The sequence below is a fragment of the Epinephelus fuscoguttatus genome, linkage group LG13, assembly GCF_011397635.1.
Source record: "Epinephelus fuscoguttatus linkage group LG13, E.fuscoguttatus.final_Chr_v1".
In the NCBI taxonomy this organism is placed as follows: Eukaryota; Metazoa; Chordata; class Actinopteri; order Perciformes; family Serranidae; genus Epinephelus; species Epinephelus fuscoguttatus.
Window position 1 is genome coordinate 37,291,972 of NC_064764.1, and position 15,185 is coordinate 37,307,156.

General features: G+C 39.5%; 1 protein-coding gene across 1 annotated transcript in view; it reads right to left on the reverse strand.

The window, feature by feature from the left end:
* Nucleotides 1-473: 473 nt before the first annotated feature.
* The window catches only part of itgav (integrin, alpha V), a 50,960-nt gene continuing 36,248 nt past the window's right edge, over nucleotides 474-15,185 (reverse strand). Inside the window, exons 22-32 of the mRNA XM_049594333.1 lie at nucleotides 14,994-15,138; nucleotides 13,312-13,404; nucleotides 13,020-13,099; nucleotides 9,436-9,516; nucleotides 9,118-9,223; nucleotides 8,400-8,558; nucleotides 8,066-8,200; nucleotides 6,776-6,889; nucleotides 6,382-6,489; nucleotides 6,076-6,195; nucleotides 474-5,548 (exon numbers count right to left, since the gene is read on the reverse strand). Coding sequence (XP_049450290.1) covers nucleotides 5,456-5,548; nucleotides 6,076-6,195; nucleotides 6,382-6,489; nucleotides 6,776-6,889; nucleotides 8,066-8,200; nucleotides 8,400-8,558; nucleotides 9,118-9,223; nucleotides 9,436-9,516; nucleotides 13,020-13,099; nucleotides 13,312-13,404; nucleotides 14,994-15,138 — 1,234 coding nt within the window. The 3' untranslated portion in view covers nucleotides 474-5,455. The remainder of the gene's footprint in view (nucleotides 5,549-6,075; nucleotides 6,196-6,381; nucleotides 6,490-6,775; nucleotides 6,890-8,065; nucleotides 8,201-8,399; nucleotides 8,559-9,117; nucleotides 9,224-9,435; nucleotides 9,517-13,019; nucleotides 13,100-13,311; nucleotides 13,405-14,993; nucleotides 15,139-15,185) is intronic.

Here is a 15,185-nt window from a genome sequence, read left to right on the forward strand (position 1 = left end):
TCAAATAAATTTGGAACAAAATTTTACTAAAAAATTAAGTAGTAATTATGCAGAATGGCTCATTTCAGAATCATGTATGTTAAATGATTAGATCTTAATTATTATTATTATAATAATTATTTTCCTCCTGGGGAACAACAAAGTTTTATTTGAACTTATTGTAATAATACATCACTGTTATTTGGTGATATTTTGCATAATTAATCTGCAGAGTAACTAAAACTATCAGATAAATGTAGAGAAGTGGAACATAAAATAACAGATAATGGAAATACTCAAGTAAAGTACACATACCTCTGAGCTGTACTTAAGTACTGTACTTAAGTACTTTCCAGCACTGGTGACAAAATATAAAACTTTCCAACAACATAAGAGTAGAGGTTTGTCTCATATCTAGTGTTTTATGTTCAGAGTTTCAGATGTGTGCTTCAAAATTAAAAAAAAATACGAAGACAAACAAAAAAAAAACCAAATGTGAAGAAATCAGTTTATTTCAGTTCAAAGGTGAGATCATCTCCTTATGAAATAGTTATTTTTTTATTCTCTAGGTGAAAGAACACATACATCAAAAATAGTCCACATGTTCTGATGGCAGAAAGACATACAGAGACGGCGGTATTTAATATAAAACACAGTGAAAACCCCTCAGACAGACAGACAGACAGACAAACGACTCTGTTCAGTCAGTTCGGGAAGGTTTGATTCTGTCTTCAGTTAATTTTACGTGTTTTTAGGCTCTGATTTTATTTTATTTTTCTAACGTTATCTGTAACTCGGCTGTCTGTATTTGTCCTCAGAGCACAACGTCTGACCGCAGATTTTTCAGTAAACTGCAGCTTTTGTTTTTATATTTTGAAGTGACGGAGTGAAGAGACTTCAGTCCTGCTGAACGGCTGAAAAGTATTTCACTAATTTAAACACCAACGTCCTTAAAAAAAAAACCTTTATAAAAGTTTCTACAGTGCAGTGAGTCCCTCCGTCCTGACGAAATATCTTCTGAGCTCATACTGAACATTTATGACCTTTAATTAACGGACCTACCAAGTCCTAGTTTCCCATTATTTTTGAGTCACTTTAATGCACCGATTAAACCAAATCAGTGAGTTCATCTTATCTCCTGTTATGGCGTCTGCAGGCGGCTGTTTTTGAACTTACTTGGAAGCCACAATATTTTGTATCTGGAGTGATCTGTGACACTAACGTCCAACAGTAGTATAAGTACATCCCTAACGTCTGCTGTCAAACAAAGAGCTGCAAACAAAATAATGACGGCAGAAGTGACATCAGCAGAAGATATTCAGCGGGACGACAGACATGAAAGCGAAAGATTAAAACAAGATGTATAATGTGCTAAAAGTGTTCCTGTGGAGTTATTTCATTGTGACTGTTAAATGGATTAATATATTTTCTAAAATTATCATCAACCTTGAACAGTAATTCATGATGCGAACCCAATATGGGCAAATTCATAGCAAAGTTTTTTTTTCTTTCTTTTTTTTTATATATTTATATTCACACACTCAAAGTCACTCATACCAGCAGAAAATGGCAACCTGCCTCTCGCGTTTTTGTTTCTCAGCAAAGCTGCCACTCATGAAATCTGACGACAAATAATACTATTAGAAAAATTATAAGTAGAAGAACAAAGAAGCCTCAGTGCAGGGCGGGAAAGATCCAACTGTAGCTATCTGACTGTTCGTTAAGCCCCGCCCTCTGTGGTCAATGCTGCTGGCACATGTACAGTTTAAAATGATAATGGTGGCAGATTCTCCACAAATTCTCATTTCTACCTACATTCTATTAGCTGTAGCTAGCTAGCTAATAAAGCTAATATTAGCTCTATGGGTTCGTTAAAAACACTGTCTCCTGCTGACTTTTTATATTCTTCAACTGGTATTTAATCTAAACTTTATGGCTACAAGACATCATGCTAACACACAGAGGCTAAAGCTAACAGTCTTGAGATAAAGTACGAGAAATTAAAGTAAAAAAGAAGTGGAGGAACAAAGGCTTCAGTGCAGGGCGGTAAAGATCCAACAGTAGCTGACTGACTGTTCCATAAGCCTTTGCTATAACCTTTGCTACGCCTGTTAGTATTTCCCATTCTCGTATGGCACACGTACACTTTAAAATTAAAACAGTGGCAGATTTACCGTAAAAGTTCTTAGTAATGTAAAAAAAAAAAGGATTCTCAAATTCTCACAGTAGTAAACAAAAGCAGGATCTCATTTCGAACAACATTTTATTAACTGTAGCTAGCAAGCCACAGTTAATAAAATGTGGCTAGCTAGCTAGCTAATTAAGCTAATGTTCCACTACATACGTCTCCGGCTGACTTTAATATTCAGTTTAAAAACTTGCAAAACTGGTCTTTAATATACTTTGTGGCTAGGCTACATGATGTCATGCTAACACACTGAGGCTAAAGCTAACAGGTCCCAGTTCATAACATCATGCTGTTGATGTAGAAGACATGAAAATAAATAAGCATTGTTCTTGATTGCACTGTAGAGCTAGTTTATTAGTATTAGAAGTATGTTGAAAAATAATATAAAATCAGACTTTTAATTTGTGCTAACATAACCCTGTTTGGCTAGTTTGCTTACGTACATGTTTGTGGTTTCAAACCATGTTTTCAATTTTAACGTTACAACTGTCTCCCTTTGAATTCATCTTTTTAAAGTAGCTCAAGACACAACTGATTAGATTTTATAAATTTCTTTTTGTTAGGTCCATTCCAATTATAATGTTGTATCTATTTTATGGATGAGAAATTACTGATGTGTTTGACAAACGTAACTTTATCTCAGCTAACATTAGCTGGAGTTGCCTGTGTATGAACGCTGACAAAGATCAGGACACGTTAGCCTAAACTCTGATAGCATCCAGGACTTCAAACACAGTGAAGAAATACTACATGATTTGCTCGTCATTAACCATTTTTTTAAAATCATAACCTAACCCAACAACTTACTGTCATTAGCTTATGACATGCTAACTCTTAGCCTTGGGGGTAACACTTACTTACTACTGTAGGTTGTAAGCTAGCTAGCTGGACATGCTAATGACTGCAGTTTAATTTATAGCAGTTTAATATTTTTATTTCACTTGTGGTTTTTTTTTAATGCGTCTTGCACACCGTTAAAAATCTGAATACTGACAGACCTGTTGTGCCTGGCTGTGGTTTGACATCACTATTTTGGGGGCGGGGTTTAGCGAACTGTCAATTTTACAAATTACAGACTCATGACTTGCATTGATTTTCCAGCCAAACATCATTTTCTTACAAAAACTACTGAACAAACTTTGCAAAACAATTTCTAAATCTTGTTGAAATGAGCCGGACTCATGATCGTTTTTTCTTTTTTTTAGAAAATACATTAAAAAAAAAAAAAAAAATACTGAAAACACCCAAACCAGCATCCCAAAGAACCCCCACCCCCACCCCCAACACACATGAAGCAAAAAGAATATATCAGGGTAAATATATTACTGTAACACTCCTTATCTTCCCATATCGTAGCAAACGAAACCATCTTTATCCAAAAATAAAGAGCTGAATACAGATTATCAGACACTTATTGCCGACCATTCAAATTTCATATTGCTGCATTATTGCTGTTGGAATTAATCACGAACAGCACCTGAACAGGGCAGTCGTTTCAGAAGTATAAAGGCTGTGATGACGACCAGAAATCATCTGGTTCATCAATTGATTTGTTTTGTTTTTTGCTTAGCTTAGCTTAGCTTAGCTTAGCATTGACATGTGCTTTTTTGTTTTCGTTGCAAGTTTTCAATAAATTATGCCATTTCTTTTATTTGTCTTTTTTTGTTCATTTGATTGTAATATTTAAAAATTGCTGTTACTCTGTATTGTGTTTAGTATTATACATGATTACTGGGAAGACGAGCTAGCCCTTTGTGGAAGCTGATGAAGATACCTTACCCGGTAACCATTGAGCAGAATCTCATCTCAGACGGTCTCAGATTCAGATGTAAATCTTTATAAATCCACAGAAGATAAACTACAGCAACAACAGTTCACTGTTCTGTTCTTGTAGAAAACAGGTTTGTTGCTCGGGGCAGGATAAAAAAATACATCAAATTTATCAGCAGTTCTGGACTTTCTGGGCAACAAGCCCCTACAGTTCATCAATTATTTTGGGTTTGGAAAACAAAATGTGCAAATTAAATATCAGGCCAAACTCCACAAGCTCTGGTGCGACGAAAACCTCCAATGTCAACATAAATTACACCGATGTTTCATTTACAAACACCAAGTTTTGACCCATGAGGCATTCAGGGGTCTGGTTGTTATGTTAAAAGGAGTAGTTTTGAAATTTTGGGAACTATTTTGTTCCAGGAGTTGGATAAATACACGGTAAATATGTACAGAAGCAAATAAGACACAGAAGTATTTTACTTTTGACAACAACTGAACTCTGAACTGCTTAATCTATAGTATTGAAATATTTTACTTAAAAAAACAAATTAAAAAAAAGTATCTGAATTATTTGTTCTGGATTCACCTCTTTGAAAATAAAGCATGAAAATTCTTAATTAAAAATATCGACAGCTGAATTTGAATATATTTTTTGTCAGTGTTCACAAATTTGGATCAAAGGTTGAACTTTTACAATTCAACAAACATATTCAGGTTGCTAAAATTTGATTGCTCAAATTCAAATCCAAAAGTTAAAGCAGAAAAAAAAAAACGCATTTATTTATTTTAAAAAACTTGAAATATTTTGAGAAATGTTTTTTTTTTCTTTTTTAAACTTGAATTTTTTAATGTTGACAAAAATATCTTCAAATTCAGCTTTGAAATTGCAAATCAATTAAATTCATATTTTAATTTCAAGGAGGTGAATTTCAAACAAATAAATTAAGATGCATGTTTTTTTAAGTAATATATCTTAATGCTTTAAATTCAGTGATATTTTAATTTCAATATTTAATATTAAGTGGTTGTTGAAATTAAAATACCTAAGTCTTTTATTTGTTTCCATACATATGAAGCTCCTGGTTCGCTTAGCAAAGCAACTAAGGTAACAAAAATCCTCCTAACAGCACAAAATATATGAATTAATCATGTTAGTTTTTATGCTAAGCTAAGCTAACCAACTGCTGGTTGTAGCTTCATATTTACTATACAGATGTGAGAGCTGAATCAAACTGAACATCTGACTCTCTGATTCCCAAACTACTCCTTAAACTGTTGACTTTTAATATTGAGCTGTGAGGGTTTCACCTGCGACAGGTAGAGCTCAGGTGGAGCTTCTCTTTTGGCACAAACACAACACTCGTTTAACAAAAAACAACCCTTACTATATCTTAAACCAGTACCATTATCTGCCACTCAACAGTGAATACAGTGAAATTCTCTCCGCGTCCATTTTACCCTGAATTTTTTTTCTCTCCTGGACTTCCTGTCTGTTCGAACACAGTTTGACCTCTAGGCGTCAGTGTTGCCGTTCTCCTCCGGCTGCAGCTGCTCCTTCTCTGTGCAGTCCTCCTGGGGGGGGCGGACACGCTTAAAGAAACCCAACTGAGGAGGAAGAGGAGAAGAAGATAAATGCAGTTAGTTTAGTGCTGGAGCCGATGAGGTTTGTCTTCATCAGCCTGAAATCTATGACATCGGCTATGTTGGTGGAGATTCTCAGTCGTCCAGTTCATGGTAATGTTCAGTGCTGTATCGTAGGCAACTGGACCTAACTTGAGTTTCTTGAAGACGTTTCACCTCTCATCCAAGAGGCTTCTTCAGTTCTAACAGACTGGTGCTGAGTCACAGGCTTTAAACCATGTGTGGGTGTGAACCCTTAAAGAGAACCTTAATCCGTCTCCTGGGACCCTAATTGGACCCATCTAACCCTAATGACACCCCAGATGGCTGGATGGGTCAATGACTCATGTGACCTCAACGACTCTCTCAGGGCTCACACCCACACACGCTGACAAAGTGACATCACTCGAGGACATATATCAGACATCAGGCAGCAGCTTCCTCTGACAGAGACACGAAAAGATTTACACTCCTGTTAAAACCTCAGTGTCCTCACAGTGTTAGTGTCTCACCTTGTACATGATGAAGATGAGCAGCGCCAGCAGCAGCAGTCCTGCCAGTACAGCCAGAGCCACCACCCAACCGGGCACCGGCTGAGTCTCTTCTGTCACCCACATCACCGACAGACTCACCTGAACACACACACACACAAACTCCTGTTTAAACACTTTTTTTACACTTGCATCTGCATGAGAGGAAGAACTGAGAACAATCACACGTTTTACATTTAGATAACGCTGATATCATTTACGCTCTCTTTATGTCATATTTCTACCGTACGCTGATGACTTGCGTGTGTCTGTGTTTGTGTGTCTTACAGTAGTGCTATTAGATGGTAGGTCTGACACCAGGTTCTTGTACGGCATCTCGATGACACTGAAGGAGGCCGTCGATCGAACCACGTATGAACGATTCTGATTCTCAGTCTGAAATGAAAGAAAAACAAACACACGTCTAACAAATCGTCCATCCATCATGACGTCCAACGAATAACAGGGCTGAGAAAAAACAGAATCCAGGCTATGTTGTTTTTTTTTAGTTTATATATGTTTCTATGTGGTCAAATGTTCTCCGTTCACAGAGAGCTGAATGATGAGCAGCTCCTCTTTGAAGAGTACGCATGAATGTTCACACAGCTGTCTGAGGGAAAGTTAAAAACGATGATTCTCTGGCAGTTATGAGGAGCATCTGTGTTTCTTCTTCTGTGATTACCCTGAGGAAGTTGTTGACAGTCAGTCTGGAGTAGATGAAGAGGATGGCGTTCTTCCTCCTTTCCAGACGACCGACCTGGCATCTCAGCCGCTGACACGCTGCTGTACTGCAGTCCTATACACACACACACACACACACACACACACACACACACACAGAGTCAGTTATGTAGAAAATAATCACAGACTTTCACAGAGTCAGATTTAGTCAGGGACTAATTTTGAGTAGAGTTGGTTTGTGTTTGTGTAATGTTCTAGTACAGGATACAACTCCTCCGCAGTAACAAACAAAACAAAACCCCAGTGTATGTTATAATAACTATAATTACACAAATAATCACAAATCAGCTTTTAAATTATACTTAATATCTCTTACAGACCAGAACTGATGCAAGAACCAGACAGGGGATCAGCACACTGTATTAAAAGCTCCTAGTAATTCTAATTCTATGTTTAGATCTGACAGAGATCTTTGTCAGGCATGTTGGAAATTTAAAAAAATGGATTTTGGAGAACAAAATGTGCAGATGAAATAAAAACATGATTGGATAAGCTTAGTGACATGTTGCTTAAAACAAATTACTGTGACTGTCACAGGTAACCAGCAGATGGCAGTATTTGTGTGGTGTCAGGCTGGGACCAAGTGACGAGGATTTCAGTTTTATTAGAATAGAGCTGAGCAAAATTTTACGACATCCAATTTTTTTTTATCACATAGACAAATTACTTTGTTGTTGTTCTTCTTCTGGTTACCTCCACCAAAGAGTTTGCCTTTTTATTTTTTTTAAGTAATGTGCATGTGGAATTCAAATGAACTGTCAATCAGTACACCTGTATCTTTTTCCTCTTCCACTTGCTGAACCACCACATCTCCAGTTGTATATTTAACTCTACTATGATTAGATTTCCCAGTGTGTAAATGTTTAAGTTTCTCTGGATTTGATTTCAGTAACCATCAGTCACACCTACTACTCATACCACGGAGAACTTCTTGAAGATGGACCGTGTCAGTGTCCTTCATGATTATTCTAGATATTTCTGTGTCAACAGATTGGATCACACTTGGTAAATATTTACATAAACAAGAAAGAGTAGCGGGGCGAGCACGGATCCCTGTGGAACACCAGAGGTCACCAGTTTCCAGCCTGAACTGGCACCATTTACCACCACCTGCTGTTTCCAGTGTAAGAAATAATGTATTTATTTTATCCTGTAAGTGTTGTGTATAAATTAAACTTACAGGTGTGTGTGTGTGTGTGTGTGTGTGTGTGTGTGTGTGTGTGTGCATTACCAGTGTTTGCAGGTCGTTCTGTGCGTCTCTTGACTCCAGGTCTCTCTTGCGGCGGGCTTGGTTTCGGTTCCGTCCCTCCGTGTCTCGTTCTCTGGTTGGAACCCCGCTGGTGTTCTTCCCTGAGGACAGTGGGTTCTAAAAAAAACACACACACACACACACACACACACACACACACACATTACAATCACAGTATCAGGACCTGAGCACAGAACGGTGCGAGGACCAAGCTGAAACTGAAGGACACAAAGAAGTTCAACTCATGAAACTTTAAACAAACGTGAGAACTGGTGTTTAATAAGTTTATGCATGTATTTGTTTGTGTGTTTCTCACCGAGACATTGAGTGGGTTGATCTCCACGTCGGTGGTGCAGTTGATCGGTCCGTCTGTTTCGAAGCTGGTGATGTAGAGCAGCGAGTCGTTCTTATAGCGGTATGGCCAATCGATTTCCAGAGACGCTTTACTGATGGTACTGGGCCCGCTGTTCAGGAGCTGAGAGCAGACAACGTCGTCTTTTTAGAGATTATTGGTTCAAACAATAATGTGCTGAATCATTTTGTCCTCTCTACGACACATTTAGACACTGAGTAACAAAGGCAGCAGCTGCTCACAGGAAGCTGTTCTTCATTTAGAAGCTAAATAACTCAAACATTAAATATTAAAGGTTTAAAAAGCTGCAATTGAATTTGAAGTTGAGTCAAATTAGAGACGGCTTGGAATAAGGTGGACATACTGCTGGGTATTTCAATACAACATCCTTTATTACTGATTATATTGTGTATTAATAAACTGCAAGTGTTTCTATAATTTGAGGACATTAGGAGCTTCGCTAGAACCTCTGTTGGGGGGAGTCGGGGATCCTACCTTTTTTAATACCTGTGCGTTCCACAAAATCACCCCACAAATTGATAAACATACTTTTCAGAGTGGTGCAAAAACATCGTAGTTTCAAATTTAATCTACCTCATTTGTTATATCCACCCTCTGTGTCTGAGAACATTTTTGTATGTGCATCTGTGTGTACTGTGTCTTCATGTGTTTGTCTGTGTACCTCGTAGACGTGAACTATCTGTGGTCCAATGTCGTCTCCGACCACAGGAGGATCTTTAGGTTTCCAGTTGGCGATGGGAAGAAGCACCTGACTGGGAGATGATGTTCTGGACACACACACACACACACACACACACGTTATAAATCTATATAAATAAAGATTACAGCTGCTTTTAGGGTTTAAAAATAATTATTTTATAAAATAGCAAATTCATACCATTTAAAACTAAAATCAGACTCATGGTCAAAAGTTTGGCACAAAATGTTAAAATATACATTAAAGTGTATGTGTGTGTGTGTGTGTGTGTGTGTGTGTTACCCTCTGATTGAGACTTTAGCGAGGACCGCCAGCTTGGTGACACTGGAGACTCGAGGACTCACATTGTCGAACTGATTGGAGCTGAAACACACACAGAGGAAACATCACATGTCATCTTCATGTGATAAAAACAACAAACAGATAAACAACATGTTTACAGAACACAAACTATAAACAGAAGGGTGTGAAGGTCTGTTGGTGCTGTAATAAAAACAGCCACAGGGTGGAGCTGCTGCCTTTCACCTGACACACTTACTGAGGATCAGTAAGTAATCCTTTTCTCCTTCCTTCCACCCATCCTTCCTTTCTGTCATCTTCACTCCCTTTCTCTAATCCTCCCTTCCTTTCTTTCCACCTTCTGTCCTTGCTTTCTTCTTATTTAAATCCTTTCTTTCCTTCTTCCTTCTATTCATTTTCCCTTCTTCCTTTTCTCCTTTAATCCTTCTTCCCTTCCTTTCCGTCCTTCCCTTTTTTTCCCTTCCATCCTTCCTGTCTTTCCTCCTTCTGTGCTTCCATCCTTTCTCTCAGATGCAGTTTCCAAATAGAAATATTTCACACAACTCTGACTTTAATATAAAAGATGTCTGAATAAAGAGATTTAATATCAGTTCTCAGGATCGGCAGAGACACTGAGGTCCCGATCATCTGCTGAAACAACACACAGGTGGACCGACACATGTTCAGGATCAGTTTTAAGAGTTAAGTCTGGATTACTTTAAAATATTCAGGACACTTATGGCCAAAATAAATCCTACAAAAGAAAGGCGTTGCTTTGAGCTCTGAACTGCTTCTGAATCACCGTGACATTAAACAAAAGAAACTTTTACTGCTTCTAAAGAACCACAAATTAAAAAGATTCTGGCTCATTGAACTTCATCACGCTGACGTGAAGCTCCTATAAATTGACTGAATGAAGAGCTGCAACACAATGATTTAAAGAGTTTGATTCTTTGAAGTGGGGTTGTATGAGGCTTTTCCATCGTCAATGTATCACCTCTGACACAAGGTATCCTGAGAGGCTGGGCGACCAGGTGTGTTTTTACACTTTAAACCACATCTCAACCGAGAAAAGTGTCTCCTTTGGATAAAGTTGTGTGGTAACGTTAGACCACAACATCAGATCAACGTGAATAAGATTAACAATGATGTCTACATCTGTTCTAAGGTAAGTCAACATTGTGTTTGAGGCAACATATTGTCACTTTGCTGGAAAGAAATATAAAGTTATCTTTAACATCTCTAGCTAACGTTAGCTAAAGTTAGCCTAACGTTAGCTCCTAGCTGCGTTGTTCATCATGTCACCTTGTTTGCTGGGAGTTCATTAGCCTATTTTGTTCTAGTTTTGTACTTTGGTGATCGTACATCATTGTTAGCTGTTGTCCAAAGGGCTCTAGTTAAGCTAACGTTAACTTCTGGAGCTTAGCTTCATTAACTTATCTGTAATGGCAGAGATAACAAAGGTTGGCAAACGTTATGCTGAATGATTCAGTGTAAATACTGTAGCACCAAACTAACGGAGAGACACTCTTGGTAAAGATGGTAAAAAGGCCGTTATCCTTTTCTCATATTCTGAGCCAAAAACCTTAACTTCAGTGGCACTTTAACTTGTTGTCTTTGATGGTGACGGCAACCAGATGCGGTTCACAAGCGTACACTGTGACCTGTAAATTTTGGCTTGTAATTTAAGCTTTTCATCGACCTTCTCAACAATAAAATGATGAATATATCCCTCCAATGCGTAGTTTAGGCCCTTTTGGTTACTTCTCAATGACATCTGATCGTTATGTCCCCAAAAATCATCAGTTGCCTCCTACGAAATGCCGTGTACTGTGACACCTGCCATAGCGCCCCATCACTAAATGTTGATAGTTTGTCTGAGCAGCGTTGCCAGGTGGGAAATGTAGGATTATCGTACCAGAGACTCAAAATTATTGTATTTTGAGGTAAATTATTGTACATCAGTCATAACCAAAATAACAATCCTACTGATGCGCTCTAGACAAATATAGTCACTCTAGTGTTTACTTTTTTGGTTTACTTTTTTTCCATTTTCCTTGCTTCTGTTTTTCCTCTTCTTCTTCTGTTTTGAATCTCATTCTCGCTCGACTTCCTGACGGGTCCTAGTGCCTCGTGGGGTGGGTACAGCTGACCATTCAGCCAATCGTGCTCATTGTTCAGTGACCAACGTCACCCGTATCTCACGCTAAGAAAAGTGCGATCGGCTGGAAACATGTCACATGGGAACAGATGCCTTCAGGGCTCCCAAAAAACTCCGGCATACTGATTACAACCACACACTCATGAAATGGTCAAATTATCGTACAATTGACCTTTTCTTTGGATTACTGATCGTACATCGTACAGAGGGCCAAATTATCGTACAAATATGATAATTATCGTACACCTGGCAACGCTGTGTCCGAGTGAGTGAAGGGGGGCGTAGCTTAGCCATAGGTCAATTGCTCCCAATGGCTGTTCCATCAGTGTGTAAGTGTGTTAAACAAACAAAAAAAACGAAGTAGCAAGTGGCACCTTGTATGGTAGCCTCAGCCACCAGTGTATGAATGTGTGTGTGAATGGATGAATGTGGCTCGTAGTGTTTCTGTTTTACATCTTTAACATTTTTGGACAAAACTATACATTTGAAGACGTCACGTTGTGATTAGTATTTTTAATTATTTTCTGACATGTTATAAACAAACATTCAGATGAATCCACAGTGAGAATGATGGTGAGTTTTAGCAGCAGTATAATGAATCCCTGTGAGTGTGTGTCCACTGTAAAGAGCTGAAGCAGCAGTGAGAGCTGTCAGAGTGAAACCAACCCTGTTATTAACTCTGTCTGTCTGTTATTAACATGCCTCCATCGCTGCCACACAGACACACTCAGAGGAGAGTATACTGTCTGTCTGTCTGTCTGTTCTATCTCTTCCTGTCTGTCTGCCTGTTCTCTCTGTCTCTCTGTGAGCTGCTTCCTTCGCAGTTTTTTGTTATTTAAATGAGAATTTGAAAGAAACCAGCTCCGCTTTAATGAATGTTGATGTGTCACAGACTCTTAGCAGCAGATCTTTGTCTCTCTTCTCAAGCCTGAACCTCACCAACGCACAACCAATTACATGACAACAGACCACATCACACCGGTACTGGCATCCCTGCATTGGTTACAGGTCCAGTATAGGTCTACTGTTGGTATTTAAAATCTTACAAGGCCCCCATACATCTCTGAGCTCCTCTGCCCCCTCTCCAACCCAAGACCTTTCAGATCCTCAGACCAGTTGCTCCTTCAAGTCCCGCAATTGAGACTATAGCCTAACGTACACCTCCCCAGAAATATAACTACACATCGTGGCGACGCAGACCTCCTTTGTTATGTTAATGCTCTTAGATTTTGCTGTTTCCATGTTATTGTATTTTACTTATTCTATTTAACTGAACAGCACTTTGATTGTTTGATTTGATGTCTGTGTGTTCAGATTCCACTCAGTTATGAAGCAGAAGAGAAGCAGCGACAGGAGGTCATGACAGATCCTCTGCCAAAAACAAAGAGAAGCAGGCTATGGACAAAGATAAGAGGCAGGACTGTACCTGACTATCTGCAGGTCAAACTTCACCGAGGTGTCCTCCTCTGACAGCTGATGCACGCTGAACCGCAACTCTGCCAGCACCTGGCCAATCACAGCACAGGAAGAGACAGCAAAGGACCAATCAGAGAGCAGCAGGAGACAGACAATAAAGAACAACATCATGTTAGCTATGTTTACTTGACATCATCAGTTTAAATTCTAAAATTTAAATTCGGCTCCACAAACGTGTCAGATTAGCTTCTACAATGCAGCAGGAGGCATGGTGAGTACAGTCACGTGACGGCAGCACTGACCTTGGTTCCTCCCTTCATGGGGTTTCCCAGGTCACACACCACCATCTTGGTCTGGTTCTCCTTCTTGTAGGCGCACGACAGTCTGCTGAGGGCCTGTACATGAACACATAACACTCATCATCACAGTTTGATCTCTGGTAACAGCAGAGAGAATACTGGGTTTGTTCTCATCTATATTTAAATACTCATCATGAAGCACCTCTCCGCCCAATCTTGTGTTTATGTCTCAGTTTTCAGTGTATAATTTCCTTTACAAAGGTTTCTATGCTTTAAATGTTTGTTCCTTTTCCTCGTGCTTTAATGTGTGATGTAAACCACTCTGTGTATGAAACGTGTTGCATAGTTAAAGGGAAATTTCGGTTTATTTCAACCCGTCTCCTATCGTCCTAAATTTGTTTCAAATGACTAGTGACATAAAAATAATAGTTAGCATGTTAGCTGTTAGCCTAGATACAGCCAGGGCGCATAGTAGCGTCAGACCTGTTAAAATGTAAGTGAACGGGCAACCTTCAAGTGCAAAGTTAGTCCACTAAACAAGCTTTTTTTCCCACAAAGACCGCCTCATATCGTTAGGATAAATGTCAGAGAACATATAGAAAACGACATGTAAACGTGTTGTCTTACCTTACCGGTGTGCTGCCATGTTTGTTGTTTACCATTTAGCTCTGCTTTCCAAAGCGCGGCCGAAATATCGCGAGAACAAGCAGCGATCTCATACCGTGCCTGAAATCTCGCCAGCTCTAGATAAAGCCCAGCTGGATACTACTCCAGGTGGAGGTGTCTCGTCCTCGGTCACATCCAGACCTTGAAAATAAGGCTGCAACTGGTCCCATTCCTTGGAACAGAGGCATTCCTCTTCTGTGGGCACTGGGGCACAGCATTCACAGGTACACCACCAATCTTCAGAGCTACGCAGCCTTGCAGCAGCCATTCCTCCTCTCTCGTCCTCTACCTGTTGCACCTCTCTCTCTCTCCTCCGTTCTTCAATTTCACGAAGCTCTTCATCAGTGTATTCTGGCTCAAATAAATAAGGGCGGCCATCAAACTCTGCAAAATCAAATTCCTCCTCCACAAAGTCGAAGTCTGGCAAAAAGTCAGCCATTATTCTATAAATCTTTCATAAAATAAATGAATGAACTTTTCAGGCTACTGTCCGGTTCTGCCTTCCAGCTGTTGCTGCTTGTTCTCGTGAGATTTCAGCCACACTTTGGAAAGCAGAGCTAAATGGTAAACAAACATGGCAGCACACCGGTAAGGTAAGACAACACGTTTACATGTCGTTTTCTATATGTTCTCTGACATTTATCCTAACGATATGAGGCAGTCTTTGTGGTAAAAAAGCTTGTTTAGTGGACTAACTTTGCACTTGAAGGTTGCCCGTTCACTTACGTTTTAACAGGTCTGACGCTACTATGCACCCCGGCTGTATCTAGGCTAACAGCTAACATGCTAACTATTATTTTTATGTCACTAGTCACTTGAAACAAATTTAGGATGATAGGAGACAGGTTGAAATAAACCGAAATTTCCCTTTAAACTGTCCCTCCTTTAAGGTAACTGAGGTTTGAGATGAGCTCAGAGAAACAAACTCGACACAGTGAAGGAACCAGAGGAAATGCTGTCCTGGCTTCAGTATTGAAGAGCTTTAAATGCCGCTCAGCTCTGGGCTCAGGTGACGTTACCTGACTGCGGACAACACCGGTGAAGTCGGCCTGTTGTGGAGGGTAGACGTGGAGCTCGGCCTCGTAGGCTCCCTCTCCCTGATTCTCAGCGCTGATCTCCAGAGTCAGAGCGTTGTCGTCGCCGATGTAGATCTGCTCACGGTCGCTGCAGGAGAGACAACAATAAAAGAGACTGAAAAAGTCTGTCTGGGA